The sequence below is a fragment of the Bos indicus genome, chromosome 21 (genome assembly GCF_029378745.1).
Source record: "Bos indicus isolate NIAB-ARS_2022 breed Sahiwal x Tharparkar chromosome 21, NIAB-ARS_B.indTharparkar_mat_pri_1.0, whole genome shotgun sequence".
In the NCBI taxonomy this organism is placed as follows: Eukaryota; Metazoa; Chordata; class Mammalia; order Artiodactyla; family Bovidae; genus Bos; species Bos indicus.
Window position 1 is genome coordinate 20,975,725 of NC_091780.1, and position 25,994 is coordinate 21,001,718.

General features: G+C 46.8%; 1 protein-coding gene across 2 annotated transcripts; it reads right to left on the reverse strand.

Annotated features, from left to right (window-relative positions):
- Positions 1-1,279: 1,279 nt before the first annotated feature.
- Positions 1,280-16,179, reverse strand: RLBP1 (retinaldehyde binding protein 1). 2 transcript variants are annotated; one of them, XM_070775102.1, is made up of 8 exons: positions 15,923-16,174; positions 13,048-13,141; positions 12,650-12,778; positions 10,480-10,684; positions 8,363-8,541; positions 3,793-3,951; positions 1,959-2,069; positions 1,280-1,640 (listed from the first exon to the last, which is right to left on the reverse strand). In XM_070775102.1, the coding sequence occupies exons 2-8, from the start codon at positions 13,057-13,059 to the stop codon at positions 1,482-1,484; spliced, it is 954 nt and encodes a 317-aa protein (XP_070631203.1). In that variant the 5' UTR covers positions 13,060-13,141; positions 15,923-16,174; the 3' UTR covers positions 1,280-1,481. The 2 variants fall into 2 exon arrangements, with proteins under 2 accessions (XP_070631203.1, XP_070631204.1); XM_070775103.1 differs by having other exon boundaries at positions 1,508-1,640; positions 3,793-3,971; positions 15,923-16,179.
- Between the last annotated feature and the right edge of the window lie 9,815 nt (positions 16,180-25,994).

Consider the following 25,994-nt stretch of genomic DNA (forward strand, 5'->3'; position numbering starts at 1 on the left):
GATTCTTCCTCTAGCTCTGAGGTTGTATGTGTATCATTTAAGAAAATAGAGACTGTTGACTGTGAAAGTGATAAAGGAGAAAGTTACTCGGGTGATGAGTATACACTACAAACGCCAGAAATGAAAGAAAAGATACAAGGAATGAATGCATATATATGCACAGTCACATATAGATGTACATGTACATAGCCACACTGGAAAACAAGAAAGAGAATTCAGTGGCTTCAGAGAAATTTCCAAAGGCGTGAAAGCAGAGGGCACTGGATTGAACCCACAGCCCAGGAAACAGCTGAGGGTCCTGCACCAAACGGTGTGCCCAGCACCAAGGGTGCTTTCGTGCTCAGAAGGAGGCAAGAGCAGGGAAGTCTTGGGATGAGTACTGAGGTGCCTCAGTGAGAAGAGCCAGGCCAGTTGACCCTCACTCATCACCACAAGCTGGATAACAGGAACAAGTGTCTGTCTGAGTGGGAAAGTCAGTGCAGGACCTTGGGAGAAGAATCAGTCAGTGCCTCTGAGCCCCATGCCCAGAAGAAGCCAGGCTTTCCCCAAGAGGGAGCAACGTGCCCAGCACACACTCAAAAATCACCAGACGCTTTGAGGAAAGCCAGCTCCACAGAAAGAAAAGCATTTATGTTTGTCTAAATATGCAGAGCTTGAAAGTAGAAACTCACTGCTGTAGGGTGAGACTGCAGACAAAGAAGAGTTTTCACCATATAACTTGAGGTCTGGGAGAGTGCTCAGAGAAGATACCATCTGTAAATCTAAGTAAAACCATCCATGGAGGCAAGGGGTCTGGAGGAGACAGCTTTGATGGAGGGACTCCACAGACAGAAGGAGGGGGACACAACAGTCACCCTTGAAGGAGGTCAAAGCTCCTGACCATCACTGCATACATCAGAGGAGGAGGACCCGACCACCCCAAAATGCAGCCACGTCAAGAGTGCTTCCACCCCATAATTCAGCATGGAAAACCGTTCACCTGCCTCCCAGCCACTAAGGTCACCATACTTGCCAGATCCTCTGGACTCACATCCCTCCTCGTTTGGGCTGAGCAACTAACGCTTTTACTTTACTCCTCTTTGATCTTTTATTTTTTGTATTTTTAAGGAGGAAGAGACCTTTAAAACCAGACTCCTTGCCTATTTTCACAGATCCTAAACAGTAAAACTCTATTACAAAGGAAATCATTCAGAAGCTTGATTAGAGTCTTTGAAACTCAACCCCATACCAAGTCTGTGTCCTAAAGCTTCAGAGGCAGTAGAAATATAACTATCCTCACTTTTTCATGTTCAGGAAATTCCCCTGCTTTTTTATTGGCCCCCAGCTTGGGAGGAGAATGACATCTGAGTTTGCCCAAACTTAGAATGGTTCAGAGGAACCACAGTCACCCCAGGAAGCCCTTTTTCACAGCATTCTGGGTCCAGGGCAGTTGAGGAGAGGCCTAGGGATGCTAACTACAGGTCAGATGGCAGGAGATATTCTCAGAAGGCTGTGTTCTCAGTTTGGTCCCGAGGACCAAAGAGCTGCTCAGCAACGGCCTTGCCATCATACTTGGGCAGTGTGCCCCCAAAGTCGGAGGGCAGGATGTCCTCGTCAAACTCCTGGTAGAAGCTGGAGAGGTCTTCTCCATGGACAAATACCTGCAAGGAAGCAGAAGAGATGGGTCTGAGCAAGGAGGTACCCTAGGATGAGGTTGGGGGAGAAGAGGAACAGGAAGACAAAGGCACACATGCCATCTCTGCCTGGCGATGTCCTTCTCAAAAGTCCTCCTTGCTGTGCTGTCCATGGGATCCACTTAGTTCCAAGTCTTCATACAGAGCCCGAGGAGGTGGGGTTCCCTCCTCCTCCACCCTCATCCCTCTTGTCTCCTGAACCCTTTCCTGCTACAAGCCCATTCACTCACTCACCCACACACCAGACGATCAGCGGGCACCTTCCCTGTGCAGCTATGCACTCACCCTCTGGAGCAATTTGCTCTTCAAGAAGGGCTTGACCACGTTGTAGGTGGTGGTGAAGTACCAGGGCTGGTAGATGAAGTGGATGGCTTTGAACCGAGCTGGGAAGGAATCCTGCAGGGACAGACAGCACCCCCACCACATGGCCCCGTGACCTCAAAGGTTCCCACTCACTTTCCCACTACACTGCCCCTCCCCACGACACAAGGACAGAGTTGTCATCACACAGTTGCCCCAGAGGATAGCCCACTGCAGGTTCCATCCCCAGGCCAATATCTGGGGAGCCCTGGTTATGCTGTAGGTCGAAACTGAAGGAAGGATGCCCCAGAAGCAGCCCAACCCTCTTCCTGCTGATGCACAAGACTCTGTCATTACATGGAGTGGAAATGGAAAGATAGCCTTGCTTGGCTTTTAGGTGACCGAGTTTTTTCAAATCCACTTGCCTGCTGAGTAGACTACAAGCTGTGATAGACCAGAGGGACACTATTGTCATGCCTTATTGTCCTGATGCGCAGAACCGACTCATTGGAAAGATTGAAGGCAGGAGGAGAAGGGGACGACAGAGGATGAGATAGCTGGATGGCATCGCTGACTCGATGGACGTGAGTTTGGGCAATCTTGGGGAGTTGGTGAGGGACAGGGAGGCCTGGTGAGCTGCAGTCCATGGGGTCACAAAGAGCTGGACAGGACTGAGTGACTGAACAACAACAATTGTCCTCCATCCCCTCCCGTGACCCTTACCTCCCATCTCTCCTTTCCAAAGCAAAGCGGATTTAAGATTAGATTCAGTTCAGTTCAGTTCAGTCGCTCAATCATGTCCAACTCTTTGCAACTCCATGGACTCCAGCATGCCAGGCCTCCCTGTCTGTCCATCACCAACTCCTGGAGCTTGCTCAATCTAACTCATGTCCATCGAGTCGGTGATGCCATCCAAACATCTCATCCTCTTTCATCCCCTTCCCTTCTTGCCCTTAATCTTTCCCAGTATCAGGGTCTTTTCCAATAAGTCAGTTCTTCACATCAGGTGGCCAAAGTACTAGAGCTTCAGCTTTAGCATCAGTCCTTCCAATGAATACTCAGGACTGATTTCCTTTAGGATGGACTGGTTGGATCTCCTTGCAGTCCAAGGGACTCTCAAGAGTCTTCTCCACAGTTCAAAAGCATCAATTCTTTAACGCTCAGCTTTCTTTATGGCCCAACTCTCACATCCACACATGATTATTGGAAAAACCACAGCTTTGACTAGATGCACCTTTGTTGGCAAAGTAATGTCTCTGCTTTTTAATATGCTGTCTAGGTTGGACATAGCTTTTCTTCCAAGAAGCAAGCGTCTTTTAATTTCATGGCTGCAGTAACCATCTGCAGCGATTTTGGAGCCCAAGAAAATAAATTCTGTCACTGTTTCCATTCTAAGAAAGGACTTCAGATACATGAGTATATAGGAGTGAGTTGTCTTGGGGCATTAGTGCTATCTCTTTCTCAGGATAAATTCACAAGCAGAGGGAGACAGCATGACAAAAGGGGACAGAGAATGGGATTCCAGGTCAGAAGGTGCAGTTCAAGTCCCACCTCTGCCCCTTGATAGCTGTGTGACCTTGAGAAGTCACTCAAATCTCTGAGCCTAGGTTTCCAGGTTTGTAAAATGAAGTAGGGAGAGAATGTTTTTAAAGAGTAAATGAACTGAATAATGTGAATACATGGCAAACTGTGGATCACCGTGAAGTGTTTGTGGTTGGGGTTGTGATTATCCAGCATCATTAAACCAGAAACCCGGGCCCTGCCTCTCAGTCTCCCCACCCATAACAGGCTCCTGCAGGACAGAGTTCTGAGGCCTCACCTGGAGCATGTCCACCATCTTTCTGAGATCGGAAGGCCGAAGTCCGGCAGCCTGCTGCATGGTGAAGCCCTTGAAGTTCTCAATGATGCAAAAGCCATTAATTTGAGTCTCCTCATTCTCCAGTAGCTTCTCCAGGATGACGCAGTATGCCTGCAAGATCTTGGGCACAAGTGAATGGGCTGTAAGATCCAAGCCATAAGGACAGCTAAGACTCAAGGTCCTAAGAGGAGGGCTTCCCTAGTGGTTCAGTGGTAAAGAATCCACCTGCCAACGCAGGAGACTCGGGTTTGACCCCTGGTCTGGGAAGATCCCACTTGCCACAAAGCAACTAAGCTCTTGCACCATGACTACTAAGTCTGAGCTCTAGAGGCCAAGAGCCACAGCTACTGAAGCCCGTGCGCCTAGAGCCTGTGCTCCACAAGAGAAGCCACTGCAATGAGAAGCTGCACACTGCAGCTGGAAAGTAGCCCCCACTCACAACTAGAGAAAAGCCTGCACAGCAACGAAGACCAACACAGCCAAAAGAAAGAACATTTTTAAGAACGGTCTTAAGGGAAGAGCTATACCCGTGAGCAAATTAGAGGTAATCTGTCACAGGCTTGGAGCTGGGACAGTCCACCTCTCTGAATGTATCCCAAGAAAATAATCAAATCATCTTCAGTGTCATATCCATGGTTAGATGCCAGAGTGTCTATCCTTATACCATTGTAACAGTGGAACAACCTAAATGTCCAGCAAAGGGACTGGTGAAATTATGGTATATTCACACCATGGGGTATTCTGGAACAGTGATATATAAGACTAATGATACAGAAAGATATCCATTCATGGTATATTATTGTAGAATACGATCCATATTTATAAGAAAAAATGTGTACGTCTGTATGCATTTGTATGCACGTATGTTTCTAGGTTTCTTGCAAAAATAGACTTGGAAGAATGTCAGTGGTAGAAATCTCTGGATGGTAGAATTCTGGATGATTTTAAATTTGTTATTTTTTTTTTGTTTTGTATTTTCTAAAATGAGTGGTATCACTTATGTAATCAGAAAAAAAAATTTGTAAGTCTCTTCCTTAGCAGATATATGTATGCTTCAGTCCTAAAACCAATATCTTATTCAGTAGCAGACACTACAGTAGGATCAGGAACAAGATAAGCATGCTCACTTCCCCCTGCTACTGCTGCTAAGTCACATCAGTCGTGTCCGACTCTGTGCGACCCCATAGACAGCAGCCCAGCAGGCTCCCCCGTCCCTGGGATTCTCCAGGCAAGCACATTGGAGTGGGCTGCCATTTCCTTCTCCAACGTATGAAGGTAAAAAGTGAAAGTGAAGTCACTCAGTCGGGTCTGACTCTTCGTGACCCCATGGACTGCTGCCTACCAGGCTCCTCCGCCCCTGGGATTTTCCAGGCAAGAGTACCGGAGTGGGGTGCCATTGCCTTCTCCATCACTTCCCCCACCACAGAAGTATTGACCAATGCACTCAAGTTTTTTTGTTGTTGGTTTGTTTTGTTTTTGTTTTAATCAGGGACATAAGAGCTAGAAAAGGAAAAGAAAAAATTTCCTCTAATTACATCTATTATGATAGCATTCTTAGGAAATCTGTATATGACTAACAAATAACAGGAAAATTCAGTAAAAATACTAGGATATGAAACTAAGAGACAAAAACAATAATCTTCATAGATGCAAAAAATAACCAATTAGGAGATATAATGGAAGAGAAAGTTCAACTAATAGCAAAAACAATAAAATAAATACTTTAACGACAAATGTGCATAAGGATTGAAAACTCTGAAAAACTTCTGGACGCTCAAAATGTAGTCATAAAAGGGAAGGCATCCCTTTTTTGTGGATGGTACCACTGGCCATGAATGTTGCATTCATACTGATGCTGATTCTCCTCGTTTGTTATTTATATTAATGTTACTCCAATAAAAATCTTCTGACATTTCTCCTAAAGCTAAACAAGTTAATTCTAATTGTTTTAGGGAGGGTAAACATGCAAGAATAGCTAGAAAAGCCCTGAAAAAGAGGAGCATTAAGGACCAAATGAATCCCAACAGATATTAAACATTCTATACTGGACATGGAATAACAGACTGGTTCCAAATAGGGAAAGGAGTACATCAAGGCTGTATATTGTCACCCTGCTTATTTAACTTCTATGCAGAGTACATCATGAGAAACACTGGGCTGCATAAAGCACAAGCTGGAATCAAGATTGCCGGGAGAAATATCAATAACCTCAGATATGCAGATAATACCACCCTTATGGCAGAAAGCGAAGAACTACAGAACCTCTTGACGAACATGAAAGAGGAGAGTGAAAAAGCTGGCTTAAAGCTCAACATTCAGAAAGCTAAGATCGTGGCATCTGGTCCCATCAATTTAGTTCAGTTCAGTTGCTTAGTTGTGTCCAACTCTTTGTGACCCCATGGACAGCATGCCAGGCCTCCCTGTCCATCACCAACTCCCGGAGTTTATCCAAACTCACGTCCATTGAGTCGGTGATGCCATCCAACCATCTTATCCTCTGTTGTCCCCTTCTCCTTCTGCCTTCAATCCCTCCTAGCATCAGGGTCTTTTCAAATAAGTCAGTTCTTTGCATCAGGTGGCCAAAGTATTGGAGTTTCAGCTTCAGCATCAGTCCTTCCAGTGAACATTCAGGACTGATCTCCTTTAGGATGTACTGGTTGGATCTCCTTGAAGTCCAAGGGACTCTCAAAAGTCTTCTCCAACACCACAGTTCAAATGCATCAGTTCTTTGATGCTCAGCTTTCTTCACAGTCCAACTCTCACATCCATACATGACTACTGGAAAAACCATAGCCTTGACTAGATGGATCTTTGCTGGCAAAGTAATGTCTCTGCTTTTTAATATGCTGTCTAGGTTGGTCATAAATTTCCTTCCAAGGAGTAAGTGTCTTTTAATTTCATGGCTGCAGTCACCATCTGCAGTGATTTTGGAGCCCAAAAAAATAAAGTCTGCCACTGTTTCCACTGTTTCTCCATCTATTTGCCATGAAGGGATGGGACCAGATGCCATGATCTTAGTTTTCTGAATGTTGAACTTTAAGCCAACTTTTTCACTCTTCTCTTTCACTTTTATCAAGAGGCTCTTTCATCTGTATATCTGAGGTTATTGATATTTCTCCTGGAATTCTGGTTCCAGCTTGTGCTTCATCCACTGGTCCCGTCACTTCATGGCAAATAGATGGGGAAACAGTGGAAACAGTGACAGACTTTATTTTGGGGGGCTCCAAAATCACTGCAGATGATGGCTACAGCCATGAAATTAAAAGATGCTTGCTCCTTGGAAGAAAAGTTATGACCAATCTAGACAGCATATTATAAAGCAGAGACATTACCTTGCCAACAAAGGTCCATCTAGTCAAAGCTATGGTTTTTCCAGTAATCATGTATGGGTGTGAAAGTTGGACTATAAAGAAAGCTAAGCACCAAAGAATTGATGCTTTTGAACTGTGGTGTTGGAGAAGACCCTTGAGAGTTTCTTGGACTGCAAGGAGATCCAACCAGTCCATCCTAAAGGAAATCAGTCGGAAATATTCTTTGAAAGGACTGATGCTGAAGCTGAAACTCCAATACTTGGGCCACCTGATATGAAGAACTGACTCATTTGAAAAGACCCTGATGCTGGGAAAAATTGAAGGCAGGAAGAGAAGGGGACGACAGAGGATAAGATGGTTGGATGGCATCACTGACTCAATGGACATGAGTTTGAGCAAACTCCTGGAGTTGGTGATGGACAGGAAGGCTTAGCGTGCTGCAGTCCATGGGGTTGCAAAGAGTTGAACATGACTGAGCGACTGAACTGAACTGAACTGATCCTGTCTCTATAATTAAAACAATGTGGAGCATGAAAAGACAGACGGATGGCACAGAGTAGAAAGTCCAGAAATAGATCCAAGCACCTATGAAGATGCAGAATATGATAAAGATGGTGTCTCAAGTCACTGGGGGGAACGATGAACTTTTAAATACATGTTGCGACAACTAGATGGCATTTTCTAAAATAAGTTTGTGCATTTTTTTAAGGCTTGGTGTCACATGCCAACGTCCTCCCCAGATGAACCCTATATCCCCAATTATGACAGCTCTCTTAAGGGCTTGGCAAGTGAAATCACACACATACACAAATGCAAAGAACTCAGGCGCTTAACAGATTGGAACCCATGCTTTCCAGAATCTCTCCCAGTCCACAGTCCACTAAGCCCTGTTCTCTGTGTTGCTCTCCACTTTCAGCATTTGGCAGGGTTGATCCCAGCTCATGGCCCCAACTGTCAGTCCCATTCAGTAGGGATACAGGGGGCAGCCATGTACTGGCCAGTGGGCCCTGCCTGCAAAGCTGCTGGGTTTTCCAGCTGCCACAGCACATCCAAGGAGTTCTCTTCCTGCCCGGAAAGGGCTTGGTGCCATGAGTTTACCAGATATTCCCTCACAAACCTTGCCTCCCGGGGAGCCAGGAATGAGGTTCCAGTGGAGACCAGATCTAGAGAAGGCAACCCAGCCCAGAGGATGGCAGGGAACCAGGAGAGCCCCCACTGACCTCATCAAAGGTGATTTCTTCAGAGTCCCAGTTCTCAATATTGAAGAGCATGACCACTCGGCCATACTTGTCCCGCGTGGAGAGGACACCAGGGTAGCCAGCCTCAACGGTGCAGCGGACAGCCTCTGGGGACAGGCTGTCGAAGAGCTCTGGGTACTGCAGCCGGAAGTTCACGTAGCCTGGCAGAGGCGGAGCAGAGGAGGCCCCTCAGGGAGCCAGCCCCTCCCAGGGTGGCACATGGTGGGCATGCAGAGACCCGGGCTCCTGCCTGGCTCCTCATCTACATGCTGTGTATAACCCGGCAGGGTACTCAACCTCTCTGTGCCCCAAGTTTCCCCTCCAAAAGATAGGAGGATAATGCTGGCCTATCTCGCCAAGTTGCTGTGGTTAACAAACAAGATTCCAGGTACGCTACGGTCTAGCACGGGGAACTGTGCTCAAAGTTGTGTGGCAGCCTGGATGGGAGAGGAGTTCGGGGGGAAGGATGGCTGAGTTGCTCTGCTGTCCACCAGAAACTATCACAACGCTGTTAATTGGTTATATCCTAATACACAATAAAAAGTGAGAAAAAAAGTGCATGAATTTTTCCAGGTATGAATGCCATCAGTAAACTGTATAGGTGTAATCAGTAAACATCAGTAAACATAAGGTGTAATCGTAAATCTGAGGACAGCTACTACTGGTTATTTTTCTCTTTCCCACGAGTAGAAACACAGGTGTTTCAGTTGGGCACAGGGTTAGCTGAGCAGGGGTGGGGAAATGACCCCCAGATAAAATCCAAACCCCAGGTAGGACACAGAGATCCCTTCTAATTTCAGCGGAACTTCCACCAACCCCATCCTGAGCCATCCTGAATGGGTCCCTTCTTCTCTGCGGTGGTCTCCTCCACCAGACCCTGGAGGTGCCAGGCCCAGAGGAGGAGTTTGGGAGGCATTTGCCAAGGGAAAGGCACTGACCTCCTTGCTGTCCCCCCAACACCCCAGGCAGCCACCATGCAGTGTTTGCCCTTGCTGTGCCCTCTGCCTTATTGCTCTCTCCTAGGGCATCTCACTTCTTTCTAGTTTTTCTTTGAAAGTTTCCTTTGCACTAGAGCTTTCCTAATCATTTTACCTAAAACCCCTCAATCCTTTATATCCACCTCTTTTGTTTTTCTCTGTATATTTTTAATTGTCTGGATTGTTATTTCTACCATTAGACTATCAGGCCCACGAGGGCAGACAGTTCTTGTCTACTTTGTTCTCAGCTGCATCCTTTGGCCTGAAACAGCCGTTGGCACAGAGCAGCAGTGAATTAACATTTGTAGAAGGAAGGAAGAAGTTAGGAGAAGAACTTCCCTGGCAGTCCAGTGGTTAAGATTCTAGGCTCCTACTGCAGGGGAGCACTGGTGGATATCTGGTGGGGCAACTAAGATCCCACAGCCAAAAAAAAAAACAAAAAGAATAATGAAAAAAATTTTTTTAAGAAGGAGAATCATTAGGCTGCTGAGCGCCTGCTCAGACACCGTTCCCTCCGACAGCACCAAAGACTTGATTCCCTTGGGACACTGGTCTCCATCCAGTGGGCGTGGCCAGGGAGGTTCTGTTCTCCAGGCTCACTCCCAGGGCAGGCACCATCTTCGATTCCACTCTTTGTGAGGTTTGAGTACCTGCGAGGAATCAGGCTCATACCTACCTTCCATGCAGCGCTCCAGAGCCAAAGCATAGGAGGGGCCGGTGGGGGGCGAGGAGGGAGCAGGGCTTGGAGAGGAAGCTCTCGCATCTTGGGCTCCCAGTTTGGGTGGCTAAGTTCTGCTCATTGAAAGTGGAAAGAGGGGCCTCTTGGGCTCCCAGTTTGGGTGGCTAAGTTCTGCTCATTGAGAGTGGAAAGAGGGGCCGGATCTCCAGGAATCTGGTCCTGCCAGACTCACTCCTTTGTCTGAACAGAAAAGGATCTCGAGACTATTCAGCTCACACACCCATTTTACATATGAGGAGAAGGAGGCTCAGATACAGTCACTTGATAGAGCATGGGAAGGAGGTGGAGTGGCCAGTCTCCTCAGTGCCTGGATGAGGGTCCACACCACCCTCATGACCTTCCCCTCCCACTCCCCAACCCCCGCAACCTTCCTGGGGCCTCACCTCTGAGCAGCTCGTAGGCGCGCCCCACGTGGAACTTGCGCGCGCGGATGAAGCGCAGGAAGAAGGCACTGTCTTTTCCCTGCACCCTCTCCGCCACGGCCACGGCCAGCTCCTGCCCCGAGGCGGCCTCCGCCTGCACCAGCTCCTGTAGCTCCCGCACTGCCTCTTCCCGGGTCTCTTCCTTTTCATTCAGCTCGTCCTTGGCCTGGAGCAGGGGCAGGGTGCAGGCACAAAGTCAGGTAGGCGCGGTGCAGGAGGCTCCTCCCGGTGCCAGACCGGCGGACGGGCAGAGGGCACGGCAGGTAGTGCCATCACTCCTCTGCCCACAAGAGCAGCATCAGCATTGGCAGCAGCTCAGACTGCCCGTTATATTTGGAGAAAATTAGGTCAAACTGCTCATCCTGGGTTTGTTTGCAGGAGACGGCCAAAGGACTAAATGTTTCTAACCACAACAGCCTATGCTTACTGGAGCCCTGAATTAGCACGCTGCTAAGTCCTGGGTGTTCTTTGGAAGGAATGATGCTAAAGCTGAAACTCCAGTACTTTGGCCACCTCTTGCGAGGAGCTGACTTATTGGAAAAGACTCTGATGCTGGGAGGGATTGGGGGCAGGAGGAGAAGGGGACGACAGAGAATGAGATGGCTGAATGGCATCACTGACTCGATGGACATGAGTTTGAGTGAACTCCGGGAGTTGGTGATGGACAGGGAGGCCTGGCGTGCTGCAATTCATGGGGTCACAAACAGTCGGACACGACTGAGCGACTGAACTGAACTGAAGTCCTGTAGATACTTTTTTTTTTTTTAATGTATTGATTTGTCTGCTCTGGGTCTTAGCTGCAGCCCGCAGAGGCCATGGGGTTACAAAGAGTCAGACATGATTGAGAGACTGACACACACACATTCAAACTCCTAGTTGGGGCATCTGAAATCCTAGTTCCCTTGACCAGGAATAGAACTCAGTTCCTCTGCACTGGGAGGGCAGAGTCTTAGCCCCTGGACCACCAGGGAAGTCCAGTACATGATGTTTCTAAATCTTGGCCACAGTCCATCACAAGAAGGTTGTATTCTTATCCCCCATTTCTCAGGGTGAGCAGATTGAGGCTCATAGAGGTCAAGATATTCTTGCTCAAGATCACCCAGGTAAAAAGAGTTGAAGTTGAAACTCCTGATCAGGTTGAACTGTTAATTGCTTCAGTCTGCTGCATCCCAGGTTAATTTCTGATCTTCTCAAAATTAAAGATACCATTAATTAACAAAAAAATTAAAGATACCAGTCAGATGGCAGCCTGCCCTCTCCCTCACATTCCTCCCCTTGGATAAGCCTGGAGAAATCCTGAGCATGCCAGGGGCTGTTCTTTCCTTGGATGGCATGAGGGACGAAGGTAGGTCTGGGGGAACTCGAAGCAGCTTTCCCTTGAGATGCCCAGGGAGCAGAGATGGAAGCCAGGAGCCCAGGGCCAGCTCAACCCCAGGCCAGCTCTGCCACAGTCTGATCATCTCTGAACTGGTCCAACAACCTTCTTTCATAGATACCGAAGACAAGACCCAAAGAGGGAAAGCAGTTTGCTCAAGATGACACAACAAGTTGGAAGTCGTTGTGATATTAGGACTTGGGCCCTTTCCTATTCAGTTGGGGGCAGCAGTTGTATCTGTGCTCTCTAAGGCCATTGCAAATCAGGGTTCCTCATGTCTGAGTCCAGGATGATCCCTGATCCAGAAGCCCTAGGTCCCAGCCTTGGTTTCAGGGAACCCTGTTGATGCCATAATCTTAGAATCGGGTAGCCTGGACATCTGGTTGACCCAATTGCTACCATGGCCCTGACTTCAGAATAGCCCCTAGAACAAGTCAGTCTTTTAGGTCCAAAATAACCCGGAGGGCTGGTACTGGACCTCTTCTACAGGAGAGAGGATGTTATCAGTATTCCCTTATGTTGGGACTACCATGACGGCCCAGTGGCTGAGACTCGGTACTCCCAATAAGGGGAACTCAGGTTCAATCCCTGGTCAGGGCAGTGGATCTCACATACCGTGACTAACAGCTCCTGCATACCACAACTAAAGATCCCACACGCTGCAACTAAGACCTGACACAGCCAAATAAAAAAATAAATATATTCCCCCTTGTTACCTCCCTACCTGTCCCTTCACACACCCCCAGGCTACCTCACCTTCTGCAAGGTGTGGCGGGGCAGCTGGCTGCACGGGCCAAAGACAGGTCCATGGTCTTTGGTCGTAAGCCTCTCCAGTTGGGCACGGAGCTCCTGTTCCTCTTCAGGGACCATGCGGAACGTGCCCGCCTGAGGAGGGAGAAGCCAGGAAAAGGGAGGAAAAGGCCCCCATCAGCCTGAGCAAGCCAGCCAAATGGGTCTGCTCAGACCCCAAGCTAGTGCTTTTGCCCAAGGTCACTGTTGAACTTCCTCCCTGTGGGTGGGGTCAGGGACTACCAAGAGGTCTAAAGGGTGGATGCCCATAACCCTGAGGAGAGCAGATAATGGAGAAACAGGGAGGAAGAAAAGGAAGGAGGGAAGGTGGACAGAAGGGAGCCCCAGGGCACGGAGGTACTCACCCCCTCTGACATGCTGTCTGTGGAAGACTGGAAGTGCTGCAAACAAAGAAGGAGCCCACTTCGTCCGTCCTGGCCTCTCAAGGCAGCCTCCTTTCTAGGGGAGACATGGAGAGGTTCTTCTGTTATTGTCTCAGAACAATGAATCTCAGACTTTTGAGTGCATCAGAGTAACATGAGGCATTTGCTAAGAATACAGATGCCTCGGCCCTGTGCCTGACTCTGAATTGGAGACCAGACATCTGTATTTTAAAGCAGCACCCCAGGGACTTCCCTCATGATCCAGTGGTTAAGACGCCGTGCTTCCAGTGCAGGGGACCCGGGTTCAGTCTTTGGTTGGGAAACTAAGATCCCACCTGCTATATGGCGCAGTCAAAAAAAAACAAAGCAGCACCCCCAGTGGCCCTGAATAAGGTGGTTCTTGGGCTGTGCTTTGGGAAACACCCCTCTAAGAAGGAGCACACACAAATATACCTCGAACTTCAGTTCTTAAAATGAGATGGCCCAGCCAGGGAGAAACTAGAACAGGCTTCCACTCTTGGTTACATGGTCACTGAGGGATAAGGCAATCCCTCGCATTTGTGTCCCCCTTTTTCCAGTCCCAAGGGGCATCTGAGAAACTCCCCAGCCTAGTGAATGGCACCATTCCAGTGAATCCACTCCCTGGAGGGATGATGGCTAGTTACATAACCATAACTGAATGTGTGTTCAGTGCCTTGTGATGCACTTTTCAAATCCATTGTCTGGGAGCCAGCATTATGATATCCACTTTACATAAAAGGAAACAGGCCCAGGAGAGTAGGTGATTTGTCCAAGGTTACACAGCCAGATATAGCCAGGGATCAGGACTCAAGACCAAGCTGTTACTTTCCATCAGCACCAAGAGGCAGCCTGTTGTGGCAGAAGTCAGATCTGGGTTCAAATTCTGTCTCTTCCCCTTGCAAGTGATGTGATCTAACCTGAATTGGGGTTGTCCCCTATAAAAGGGAGGTGGAAGGTTATGAAGATTTTATTAAATAATATACACAGAAGCAGTGGGAGGCCAGCAGAAAAAATTTCATCCTTTGCCCACATGACACCCCGCTGAGTACTTTTGGAGACAATTCTATTTTCACATTTTCTCCTCTCCTACCTAAACATCCCCAGGCCCGTCACCACTCCACTCCTGCCTCTGACCAGGTTCCTGTCGGTCAGTTCTGTCACCTGGTCACTGTTGATTAGTGGCAGAGGTGGGACTTGAACCTATGTCTGCCTGACACCAAGACTTTTTTTTTGACACCTAGAGCCAAGACATCTCCAGGCAAACTCTTAGGACAGCAGGTGTCACAGAAAACCACACTTGAGAGTCAGAGAGACCCAGGTTTGAATCAGCCTTTGTTATCTATCACCCATGTGACTTTAGGCCAATAAAACCTTTCAGAGCCTCAGTTTTCTCATCTGCAAATTGGGGATAATAGCCACACCTACCAAACAGAGTAGTAACAAAGATCATAGAAGTTCTGTAGGGTACCTAGCACAGTGTTTTGCTCTGAAACATAGTTCCCCTTCTCTTTCTTAGCACCATCCGGATCATTACCCCAGCTTGCAGAGAGAGTCTTAGAAGATTCCAGGGAGTATCTGAGGATCTTCCATCTCCTGCCTGTCCCACTCCGCAGCCCCAGCAGGACAGGGAAGTTCTGGGGGGCTGTAATCCACCAACAGGAATAAAATCGAAGTCAACTTTCTGAGACAGAGACTTCCAAATATGCAGGAAGATATATAAGATAGACTGAAATGCGACTGTGTTCTCACTTCGGTTTTGCTGGAACAGGAATGGCAAGGCTAATAGAACTCCCTGAGCGAGAGGCTCAGACAGGAGAGACAGCTAGACGCCCCCAGAGAGTTAAGCGGATCATCACAAGATCAAGGGTCTTAGAAATGAAGGGTTAAAGTCAGTACAGCAACTCTTTTTAACATATGCCCAGGGATGGGAGGGGAATTGGGGGGAGAATGGATACAAGTATATGTATAGCTGAGTTCCCTGTTCAACTGAAACTGTCACAACATTGTTAGTTGGCTATGCCCCAATACAAAATAAAAAGGGTTTTAAAAAATAAAATAAAATATCCCCAGGCGACTTCTCTGATGGTCCAGTGATTAAGCTTCTGCACTGCCAATGCAGGGGATGTGGGTTTGATCTCTGGTTGGGGAACTAAGATCTGACATGCTGTGCATGGCCAAAAAATTAAAAATAAAATATGTCCAAACTACTAACTGTGATTTGAAACTATTGATTTATAAGTTGTATACATGGAAAAAAAACCCACGCCTCACTTCATGTCAAAGCTATTCCCTGCCATCTAGGCTTGCCAGATAAAATATAGAATGTCCAATTACACATGAATTTCAGATGAACAAAAAAGTTTTGACGTGTTTAAGTATGTGCCATACAATATTTGGGACATACTTATACTAAAAAGGGCTTCCCAGGTGGCACAGTGGTAAAGAATCCACCTGCTAATGCATGAGATGCAAGAGACTCTGGTTCAATCCCTGGGTTGGAAAGGTCCCCTGGAGTAGGAAATAGCAACACACTTCAGTATTCTTGTCTGAAAAATTCCATGGATAAAGGAGCCTGGCAGACTACAGTCCATGGGGTTATAAAGACTGAGAACACAAACACTTACACTAAAAAAGTATTTGTGGTTCATCTGAAATTCACATTTAACTGGGTATCTTGTATTTTTATTTGCTAAATCTGCCATCAGGTTGGTCGAACTCACCCTGAAGAATGGCCAGTTGGTTTCAGTTTTGGGGGCAGCCTGGAATCTCCCCACCACAAACTCCTTACCCTAATCCTAAGCTTCCTGGCCCAGCCAGGCCCCTGCTACTGACTTACCTGACAAGTTAGCAGCTCCTCCTTGGGACACCTGGTGCCTGTGTCCTCCGGGAGCCTGGAGGTTGCCTCTGCTGGGGGTGTGGTCCAGTCAGCCGGCTGGGATTACTGGGTCACAAGGAACTTCTCAGGGCCCACAGTTTCCGTTTAAATCAGGCTCACAGGGAGGCCCAGATTGGGGCAAGTGACGCACCAAGGGGGAGAGGGGCTCAGCTTGGGCCTGGCTAGAGCTCGCTCAAAGCCCTCCTTTGTGTGCGGCTGCTCCAGAGTTCCTGCTCAGCCATGTGGAAGCCGGGCCGTGGGGGTGGGATCTGGGTCAGTCCCCTTCTCTCCTCCCCTTCCTCTCTCTCATTGCAGAGGGGGTCTGAGAAAGCACTCCTTAGGGTAAGACATGCTGGAGACGGAGGGAAAATTGAAATGTGATCATTGATGAAATGGCAGTGGCAGAGAATCTGGGCCGGTCACCCTCTCCCTGAGCCCAGCCGGGCCTGGCATGGTAGGGCAGGGAGCAGGGCCCACCGGGGAAGGTAACTGGTTAAGGCTTCGTGGGGAAAGGACAAGCCCAGGCTGACCCACGTCTAGGCAGTGGTGTGCAGTGATAAGAGCCGGCTTAGGAGCCATTCTGCCCCCTCCAGCACCTTCTAGCTTCAAAAAGTGACTTCACCGCTGAGTGACTCAGTTTCCTCCTCAGAGAAGTGGGGATCATTAGAGGAAGTCCTATTCCCCAGGATCTCAGAATGGGACTCTATTTGGAGATACAAGAGGATATTAAGGAAAAATGAGGTCATCACGGTGGCCCCTAATCCAAATCACTGGTGTCCTTATAAGAAGAGGGAATGTGGACGCCAACACACAGAGGGAAAACTGCGTGAAGACCCAGGAAGAAGGTGCCATCTACGAGTCAAGGAGAGAAGTCTCAGAAGAAACTAGCCCTGGGGACTCCCTGGCAGTCCAGTGGTTAGGACTCTGCACTTTCACTGTGAGGTCCCCGGTTCCATTTCTGGTCAAGGAACTAAGATCCCACAAGCCGTGTGTGGCATAACCAAAAAGAAGGGGAAAAAAAGAAACCAGCCCTGCTGACACCTTGACCTTAAACTTCTAGCCTTCAGAATTGTGAGAAATGAATTTCTGTTGTTTAAGCCACTCCATCTATAGTATTTTGTTACGGCAGCTTTAGCAAACTGATAGAGATGCGTCCTTGGATTTTTTTTTTTCCGCAGGTACTTCACAAAGTGTGAGGGCACTAATGAAAGGAGGCGGTGGTGAGAGCTCAAGCAGCCCTGTGGGAAGGAAACGTAGAGACCCCAGAAGCGTGCATGCGTGCTCAGTTCATGTCTGACTCCGCGACCCCATGGACTGTAGCCCACCAGGCTCCTCTGTCCATGGAATTTTTCAGGCAAGAATCCTGGAGCGGATTGCCATTTCCTTTTCCAGGGGCTCTTCCCTACCCAGGGACCGAACCTGAGTCTCTTGCATTGGCAGGCAGATTCTTTACCACTGAGCTCCCTGGGAAGCCCAGAGACCACAGAAGAGACTCTGTCAGAACTGGATGAGGGGAACTTCCCTGGCAGTCCAGTGGTTCAGACTCTACACTTCCATTGTAGGGGGCCCGGGTTCGGGCCCTGGTTGGGGAAACTAAGATCCTGCACGCCACATGGTACAGCCAAAAATAATAATACAAATTACTTAAAAAACAAACAAACAAACTCGGTGATGAACTCCATCATGAGGAATATTCTTTTCTACCAAGATCGCTTTTGAGTTGATGGCACAGCCCTGACGGGAGTGGGGATTTTCAGGATGCTGCCAGGCCACAAGGCCCTGTATAAGGAGCAGAGCTTTCTGTGGCATTCTGCTCACAGCCCTTCTGTGCCTCTGCCCTGTCCCTCCCCGCTCCCAAGAGTCACGTTCACGTCCAGCCTCTCTGGCTGGAACAATGGTGCTGCTGTGTGAGTGGGGACACTGCCCTGCACAGGCTGCACCGGCAGACCCTCTGGGCTCCTTGGCTCTCTCTGCCAGGCTAGAGACACAGAGGGAGGGGCCTCCCTCCTGGGCCAAGGAGGACCCCAGCGGGTGGCCGGGCCTCAACTCCCCAACTTTCAGAAGTGGGAAAACCCAGGTTGAGGGACATTCTCAGTTCAGTTCAGTTCAGTCGCTCAGTCGTGTCCGACTCTTTGCAACCCCATGAATCGCAGCACTGCCAGGCCCCGCTGTCCATCACCAACTCCCAGACTTCACTCAGACTCACATCCATCCAGTCAGTTGTTAAGGGAAGCACACTGATTAAAACCACCCACCCTGGCCAGGTATCATAGTAACCATTTGCATGAGTTGTTTTATGACAGGAGCTCCTGATAAGGAATACGGAACTAATAAGCCACCCCCAACCGGAAGAGTTCAGGAAAGGTCAAAAGGAGACACCGTGTCCGTCCACTTCCCAGAATCCCTTTCGCTAGCATCCATCTTGACTGAGCGATGTGTGCAGCCACCAGGAAAGACTCTGAATTAAAACAATTGGCCAAAGACCACCCAGAAACTAATCCCATCACCATAAAACCCGAGACTGCGAGCCACGTGGCAGAGCAGTACTCCTGGGTTCCCTTACCCTACTGCTCTCCACTCGGGTGCCCTTTCCCAATAAAGTCTCTTGCTTTGTTACCACATGTGTCTCCTCGGACAATTCATTTCCGAGTGTTAGACAAGAGCCCAGTTTCGGGCCCTGGAAGGGGTCCACCTTCCTGCAACAAGTGATGCCATCCAGCCATCTCATCCTCTGTCGTCCCCTTCTCCTCCTGCCCCCAATCCCTCCCAGCATCTGAGTCTTTTCCAATGAGTCACTCTTCGCATGAGGTGGCCAAAGTACTGGAGTTTCAGCTTTAGCATCATTCCTTCCAAAGAAATCCCAGGGCTGATCTCCTTCAGAATGGACTGGTTGGATCTCCTTGCAGTCCAAGGGACTCTCAAGAGTCTTCTCCAACACCACAGTTCAAAAGCATCAATTCTTCGGCGCTCAGCCTTCTTCATAGTCCAAGTCTCACATCCATACTTGACCACTGGAAAAACCATAGTCTTGACTAGACATTCTACATCTTCCTTAAAATTACACAGTAGTAATGAGAGTCCCTCAACTAGTGTGGGCTGACCCACAAAGATTGGCAGTCACCTTGTGCTCTAAAAACTCCACAGAATTCCCTGGCCGTCCAGTGGTTAAGACTCCATGCTTCCACTGTCGTGGGCCCTGACTCAATCCCTGGTCAGGGAACTAAAGATCCTGCAAGCTGCACAGTGTAGCCAAAAAAAAAAAAAAATTAAAAATAAATAATAAAAAGCTCCTGTTCTTAGACATAGACATAAAGAACAGATTTATGGACACAGGGGAGAAGAGAGGGTGGGATGTATAGAGACAGTAACTTGGAAACAAACATTACCATATGTAAAACAGATAGCCAATGGGTATTTGCAGTTTGACTCAGGGAACTCAAACCAGGCTCTCTAAAGACCTAGAGGGGTGGGATGGGAAGGGAGGTGGGAGGGAGGTTCATGAGGGAGGGGACATATGTATACCTATGGCTGATTCATGGTGATGTTTGGCAGAAACCAGCACAATTCTGTAAAGCATTTATCCTTCAATTAAAAAAAAAGCTCCAGTTTTTCCAAGAGGCATGCTCATTCATCCCATGAAAAAAGGCCTGCCCTGTGGCAGTGGGGGAGAAGGAGGTGCCAGAGATGAAAGTAATGAGTAGAAGAGTAAAATCAACCAATATATTGTTCAAAGAGTATTTTCAAATTAGTAGGTTTAACAATATGTGGCGGCTCAGCGGTAAAGAATCCACCTGGAATGCAGGAGTTGCCCGCAACTTGCGTTTGATACTTGGGTCAGGAAGATCCCCTGGAGTAGGAAATGGCAACCCACTCCAGTATTCTTACCAGGAAAATTCCATGGACAGAGGAGCCTGGTACAGTCCATGGGGTCGCAAAGAGTCAGACATGACTGAACACGCATGCAACACAACAATACAGGGAAAAACCAGTTGGTGCTTTCAGAGGGCAGGTTGGTTTTAACTCCCACCACTAAAGAAAAAGACACAAGTATTTGCTATGGACTGGATGTTTATGTCTCCCACCAGGTTCTTATGTTGAAGTCCCAACCCTCAATGTGTTGGTATTAAGGGGCAGGTCTTCTGACAGGGGATTAGATTTAGATAAGATCTTGCCAGTGGGGTCCTCGTCATGGGATTAATGCCTTTATTTAGAAGAGGAAGAGGCCCAGACCAAGCTCTCTCTCTCTCTTTCCATGTGAATACATGGAGAAAGGCCTTAAGCACACAATGAGAAATTGACCATCTGCAAGCCAGGAGGAGGGTCCTCACCAGAGTTGGACCATGCTAGCCCCTTGATCTCAAGTTTTCTGCCTCCAGAACTGTTAGAAAAAAAAATGTCTCTTGTTTACGCCACCCAGTCTGTGGTATCTTGTCATGGCAGTGTTTATAGGAAGGAAGCCGTAGAAAGGGAGAGGTTAAAGATGAGTTTGAGCAAACTCTGGGAGATAGTGAAGGACAGGGAAGGCTGGTGTGCTGCAGTCCATGGGGTGGGAAAGAGACAGACACGACTGAGCAACTTAACAACAACAGTGACCAAGCTCAGAGAGGGGGAAGTGACAGTAAGTGAGTTTCTTGCTGAGAAGATGGAAGAGAATAGGATTCGGTGCTCCAGCAGAAGTACTAGACATAGCCAGTTTGGTTGAACACTCTCCCATCACAACAAGAAGCCAAAGAGAAGAATTTGTGCTGATGACAGTGAGTTTAAAGATTTGGTATAAAGTTCAGGTCATCTGCTGAGAGTAAAGGAGGAGATAGGAAACTTTGAAATAATCTTCATGAAGAAAAAATGGTTAAACTTATTAGGGAAGATTGGCTGTGTTGAAGCCTTGAGATTGGTGACAATGGCTTTTTCTTCTTTTTCAAATTGAAGAATAGTTGATTTATAATGTATTAGTTTCAGGTGTAAAACAAAGTGATTCATATATATATATTGCTGTTGTTTAGTCACGAAGTCACGTCCAACTCTTTTGTGACCCCATGGACTGTAGCCCATCAGGCTCCTCTGTCCATGGGATTTCCCAGGCAAGAACACTGGAGTGGGTTGCCGTTTCCTTCTTCAACGGATCTTCCCAACCCAAGGATTGAACTTGTGTCTCTTGTGTTGGCAGGTGGATTCTTTACCAATGAGCCACCAGGGAAGCCTATATATATATTCTTTTCCAAATTCTTTTCCTTTATAAGTTATTACAGAATGTTGAGTATATTCCCTGTGCTATACAGTGGGTCCTTGGTGATTATTTATTTTGTGTATAGTAGTGTGTATATGTTAATCCCAAACTCCTCATTCACCTTCCCTCCCTCTTTTTCCTTTGGTAACTGTAAGTTCGTTTTCTATGTCTGTGGGTCTACTTCTGTTTGTAAATAAGTTCATTTGAACCTTTTTTTTTAAGATTCCACATATAAGTGATATCATATGTATTTGGTTTTGCTGGCTTATTTAACTTGGTATGATCTCTCAATTCATGTTGCTGTAAATGGCATTATTTCATTCTATTTATGGCTAATATTCCATTGTATTAATATGTATGTACCATATCTTCTTTATCATTCATCTATTGATGGACATTTATTTTGCTGCCATGTCTTGGCTATCATAAATAGTGCTGAAATGAACATTTGGGTTCATGTATCATTTTGAATTATAGTTTTGTCTGGATGTATGCCCAGGAATGGGATTGCTGGATCTTATGGTAACTCTATTTTATTTTTTTGCCACACTGCAAGGCTTGTAGGATCTTTGTTCCCCGATCAGAGATTGAACCTGTGCCCGTTGTATTGCAAGCTAACTTCTTAACCACTAGACCACCAGAGGTGCTTCCCTGGTGGCTCAGTGGTAAAGAATCTGCCTGCAATTCAGGAGACAAGGTTTCAATCCCTGGGTCAGGAAGATATCCTGGAGGAGAGCATGGCAACCTACACAAGTATTCTTGCTGAGAAAATCCCATGGACAGAGGAGCCTGGCTGGCTGTGGTCCCTGGGGTTGCACAGTTGGACACAGCTGAAGCGACTACATATGCATGAGATCACCAGGGAAGTCCCTAAGTCAAAATCTTCATTTTGAAATTTATTTCATTGAAATAATTTAAAAACCTATTTTTCTAAGGATGTGTTCATAGCTTTGCACCCATTTAACAAATATATGAAGTACCCACCATGTACCACTTCTCCAGACACTGGGAATACAAACAGTGAGCTGTTAAAAACTTAACAGCTTAAGTTAAGGCTTAACTTAAAACTTCAGATCAGATCAGATCAGATCAGTCGCTCAGTCGTGTCCGACTCTTTGCGACCCCATGAATCACAGCACACCAGGCCTCCCTGTCCATCACCAACTCCCGAAGTTCACTCAGACTCATGTCCATCAAGTCAGTGATGCCATCCAGCCATCCCATCCTCTGTCATCCCCTTCTCCTCTTGCCCTCAATCCCTCCCAGCATCAGAGTCTTTTCCATTGAGTCAACTCTTCGCATGAGGTGGCCAAAGTACTGGAGTTTCAGCTTTAGCATCATTCCTTCCAAAGAAATCCCAGGGCTGATCTCCTTCAGAATGGACTGGTTGGATTTCCTTGAAGTCCAAGAAACTCTCAAGAGTCTTCTCCAACACCACAGTTCAAAAGCATCAATTCTTCAGCGTTCAGCCTTCTTCACAGTCCAACTCTCACATCCGTACATGACCACAGGAAAAACCATAGCCTTGACTAGACGAACCTTTGTTGGCAAAGTAATGTCTCTGCTTTTGAATATGCTATCTAGGTTGGTCATAACTTTCCTTCCAAGGAGCAAGCGTCTTTTAATTTCATGGCTGCAGTCACCATCTGTAGTGATTTTGGAGCCCAGAAAAATAAAGTCTGACACTGTTTCCACTGTTTCCCCAACTATTTCCAATGAAGTAATGGGACCGGATGCCATGATCTTAGTTTTCTGAATCAATCAAGCTTTAAGCCAACTTTTTCACTCTCCACTTTCATTTTCATCAAGAGGCTTTTGAGTTCCTCTTCACTTTCTGCCGTAAGGGTGGTGTCATCTGCATATCTGAGGTTATTGATATTTCTCCCGGCAATCTTGATTCCAGCTTGTGTTTCTTCCAGTCCTGTGTTTCTCATGATGTACTCTGCATATAAGTTAAATAAACAGGGTGACAATATACAGCCTTGACAAACTCCTTTTCCTATTTGGAACCAGTCTGTTGCTCCATGTCCAGTTCTAACTGTTGCTTCCTGACCTGCATACAAATTTCTCAAGAGGCAGATCAGGTGATCTGGTATTCCCATCTCTTTCAGAATTTTCCACAGTTTATTGTGATCCACACAGCCAAAGGCTTTGGCATAGTCAATAAAGCAGAAATAGATGCTTTTTTGGAACTCTCTTGCTTTTTCCATGATCCAGCAGATGTTGGCAATTTGATCTCTGGTTCCTCTGCCTTTTCTAAAACCAGCTTGAACATCAGGAAGTTCATGGTTCACATATTGCTGAAGCCTGGCTTGGAGAATTTTGAGCATTACTTTACCAGTGTGTGAGATGAGTGCAATTGTGCGGTAGTTTGACCATTCTTTGGCATTGCCTTTCTTTGGGATTGGAATGAAAACTGACCTTTTCCAGTCCGGTGGCCACTGCTGTTTTCCAAATTTGCTGGCATATTGAGTGCAGCACTTTCACAGCATCATCTTTCAGGATTTGCAATAGCTCAACTGGAATTCCGTCACCTCCACTAGCTTTGTTCATAGTGATGCTTTCTAAAGCCCACTTGACTTCACATTCCAGGATGTCTGGCTCTAGGTCAGTGATCACACCATCGTGATTATCTGGGTCATGAAGATCTTTTTTATACACTTCTTCTGTGTATTCTTGCCATCTCTTCTTAATTTCTTCTGCTTCTGTTAGGTCCATACTATTTCTGTTCTTTATCGAGCCCATCTTTGCATGAAATGTTCCTTTGATATCTCTGATTTTCTTGAAGAGATCCCTAGTCTTTCCCATTCTGTTGCTTTCCTCTATTTCTTTGCATTGATCGCTGAAGAAGGCTTTCTTATCTCTTCTTGCTATTCTTTGGAGCTCTGCATTCAGATGTTTATATCCTTCCTTTCCTCTTTTGCTTTTCGCTCCTCTTCTTTTCACAGCTATTTGTAAGGCCTCCCCAGACAGCCATTTTGCTTTTTTGCATTTCTTTTCCATGGGGATGGTCTTGATCCCTGTCTCCTGTACAATGTCACGAACCTCATTCCATAGTTCATCAGGCACTCTATCTATCAGATCTAGGCCCTTAAATCTATTTCTCACTTCCATTGTATAATCATAAGGGATTTGATTTAGGTCATACCTGAATGTTCTAGTGGTTTTCCCTACTTTCTTCAATTTAAGTCTGAATTTGGCAATAAGGAGTTCATGGTCTGAGCCACAGTCAGCTCCTGGTCTTGTTTTTGCTGACTGTATAGAGCTTCTCCATCTTTGGTTGGAAAGAATATAATCAATCTGATTTCGGTGTTGACCATCTGGTGATGTCCATGTGTAGAGTCTTCTCTTGTGTTGTTGGAAGAGGGTGTTTGTTATGACCAGTGCATTTTCTTGGCAAAACTCTATTAGTCTTTGCCCTGCTTCATTCCGTATTCCAAGGCCAAATTTGCCTGTTACTCCAGGTGTTTCTTGACTTCCTACTTTTGCATTCCAGTCCCCTATAATGAAAAGGACATCTTTTTTGGGGTGTTAGTTCTAAAAGGTCTTGTAGGTCTTCATAGAACCGTTCAACTTCAGCTTCTTCAGCATAACTTAAGCCCTTCTAAATCAGAATTTCTTCAGAATGAAGTCAGCTGGTTCTTCTTAATAATTCTTTGGACTTCCCAGATAGTAATATCTTTTTCAAACCTTGGCCATTTTTAAGTATACACTTCAGTAGTGTTAAGTATATTCACATTGTTGAGAAACAGATCTTCAGAACTTTTTCATCATGAAACTGAAACTCTACACCCATTAAACAACAGCTCCCAAATCCCCCCTCTCCCCAGCCCCTGGCAACCACCATCTACTTTATTTTTGTGTGTGTGTGCTGCACAACATGTGGTATCTTAGGTCCCCAACCAGGAATTGAACCCACATTCCCTGCAGTGGAAGCTCAGAGTCCTAACCACCAGACTGCCAGAGAAGCCCCTTCCATTCTAATTTCTCTTTCTTGGAGTTTGTCTCCTTTAGATACCTCATATGAGTGGAATCAAACTGTGTTTGTCTTTTTCTGACTGGCTCATTTCACTTAACATGTCCTGTGGGTTCATTCATGTTGTAGCATGTGATAGGATTTCATTCCCTTTTTAGGGCTGAATAGTATCCCGCCTTATGGATATACCACATTCTGTTTATTCATTCATCTGTTGGTGGACATTTGGGTGTCCAAATGTTTTGGTGCACTGTCTTAGTTGCTCCGTGGCATGTGGGATCTTCCAGGATCAGGGATCGAACCCATGTCTCCTGCATTCTCAGGTGGATTCTTTACCACTGAGCTACCAAGGAAGCTCCCTCTTTTTAAAAAAAGAAAAATTTTTACATGCTATTTTGATTATTCCCTCAAGCAATGTCATCCTTAAATCCAGGCAACTGGAGTGCTTGGGCTTAGTGGTGCCTCAATGGCCCCCTTCTTTGATGATGATGAGTCCAAGGAACTTAAAGGGTATATCTTCTGAAGCCCACATACTCTTCTTTAGACCATACTCGGGGTACCTTCCCAAACGTCTCCAAGCTCAGTTCCTCAGTCTATACTGACTTCTTCCTAAGTTCACCCTTAGGAGTGGACCTGTTAGTGTGTATAGCCCTGGGCCCAAAGGTAGTCAAGGGTAGCCAAGGGCAGCTTTCAGGGAGACACGTGGTGTGGATTTTCAGACTGAGTGTCCACGTGCAGGCATATGAAGGCCCTTACACTGCAGGACTGAGTGGGAAATGATGGGGGGCCTCCATGTGTAGTTTTTCTCTGCTAAGTCACTTCAGTCGTGT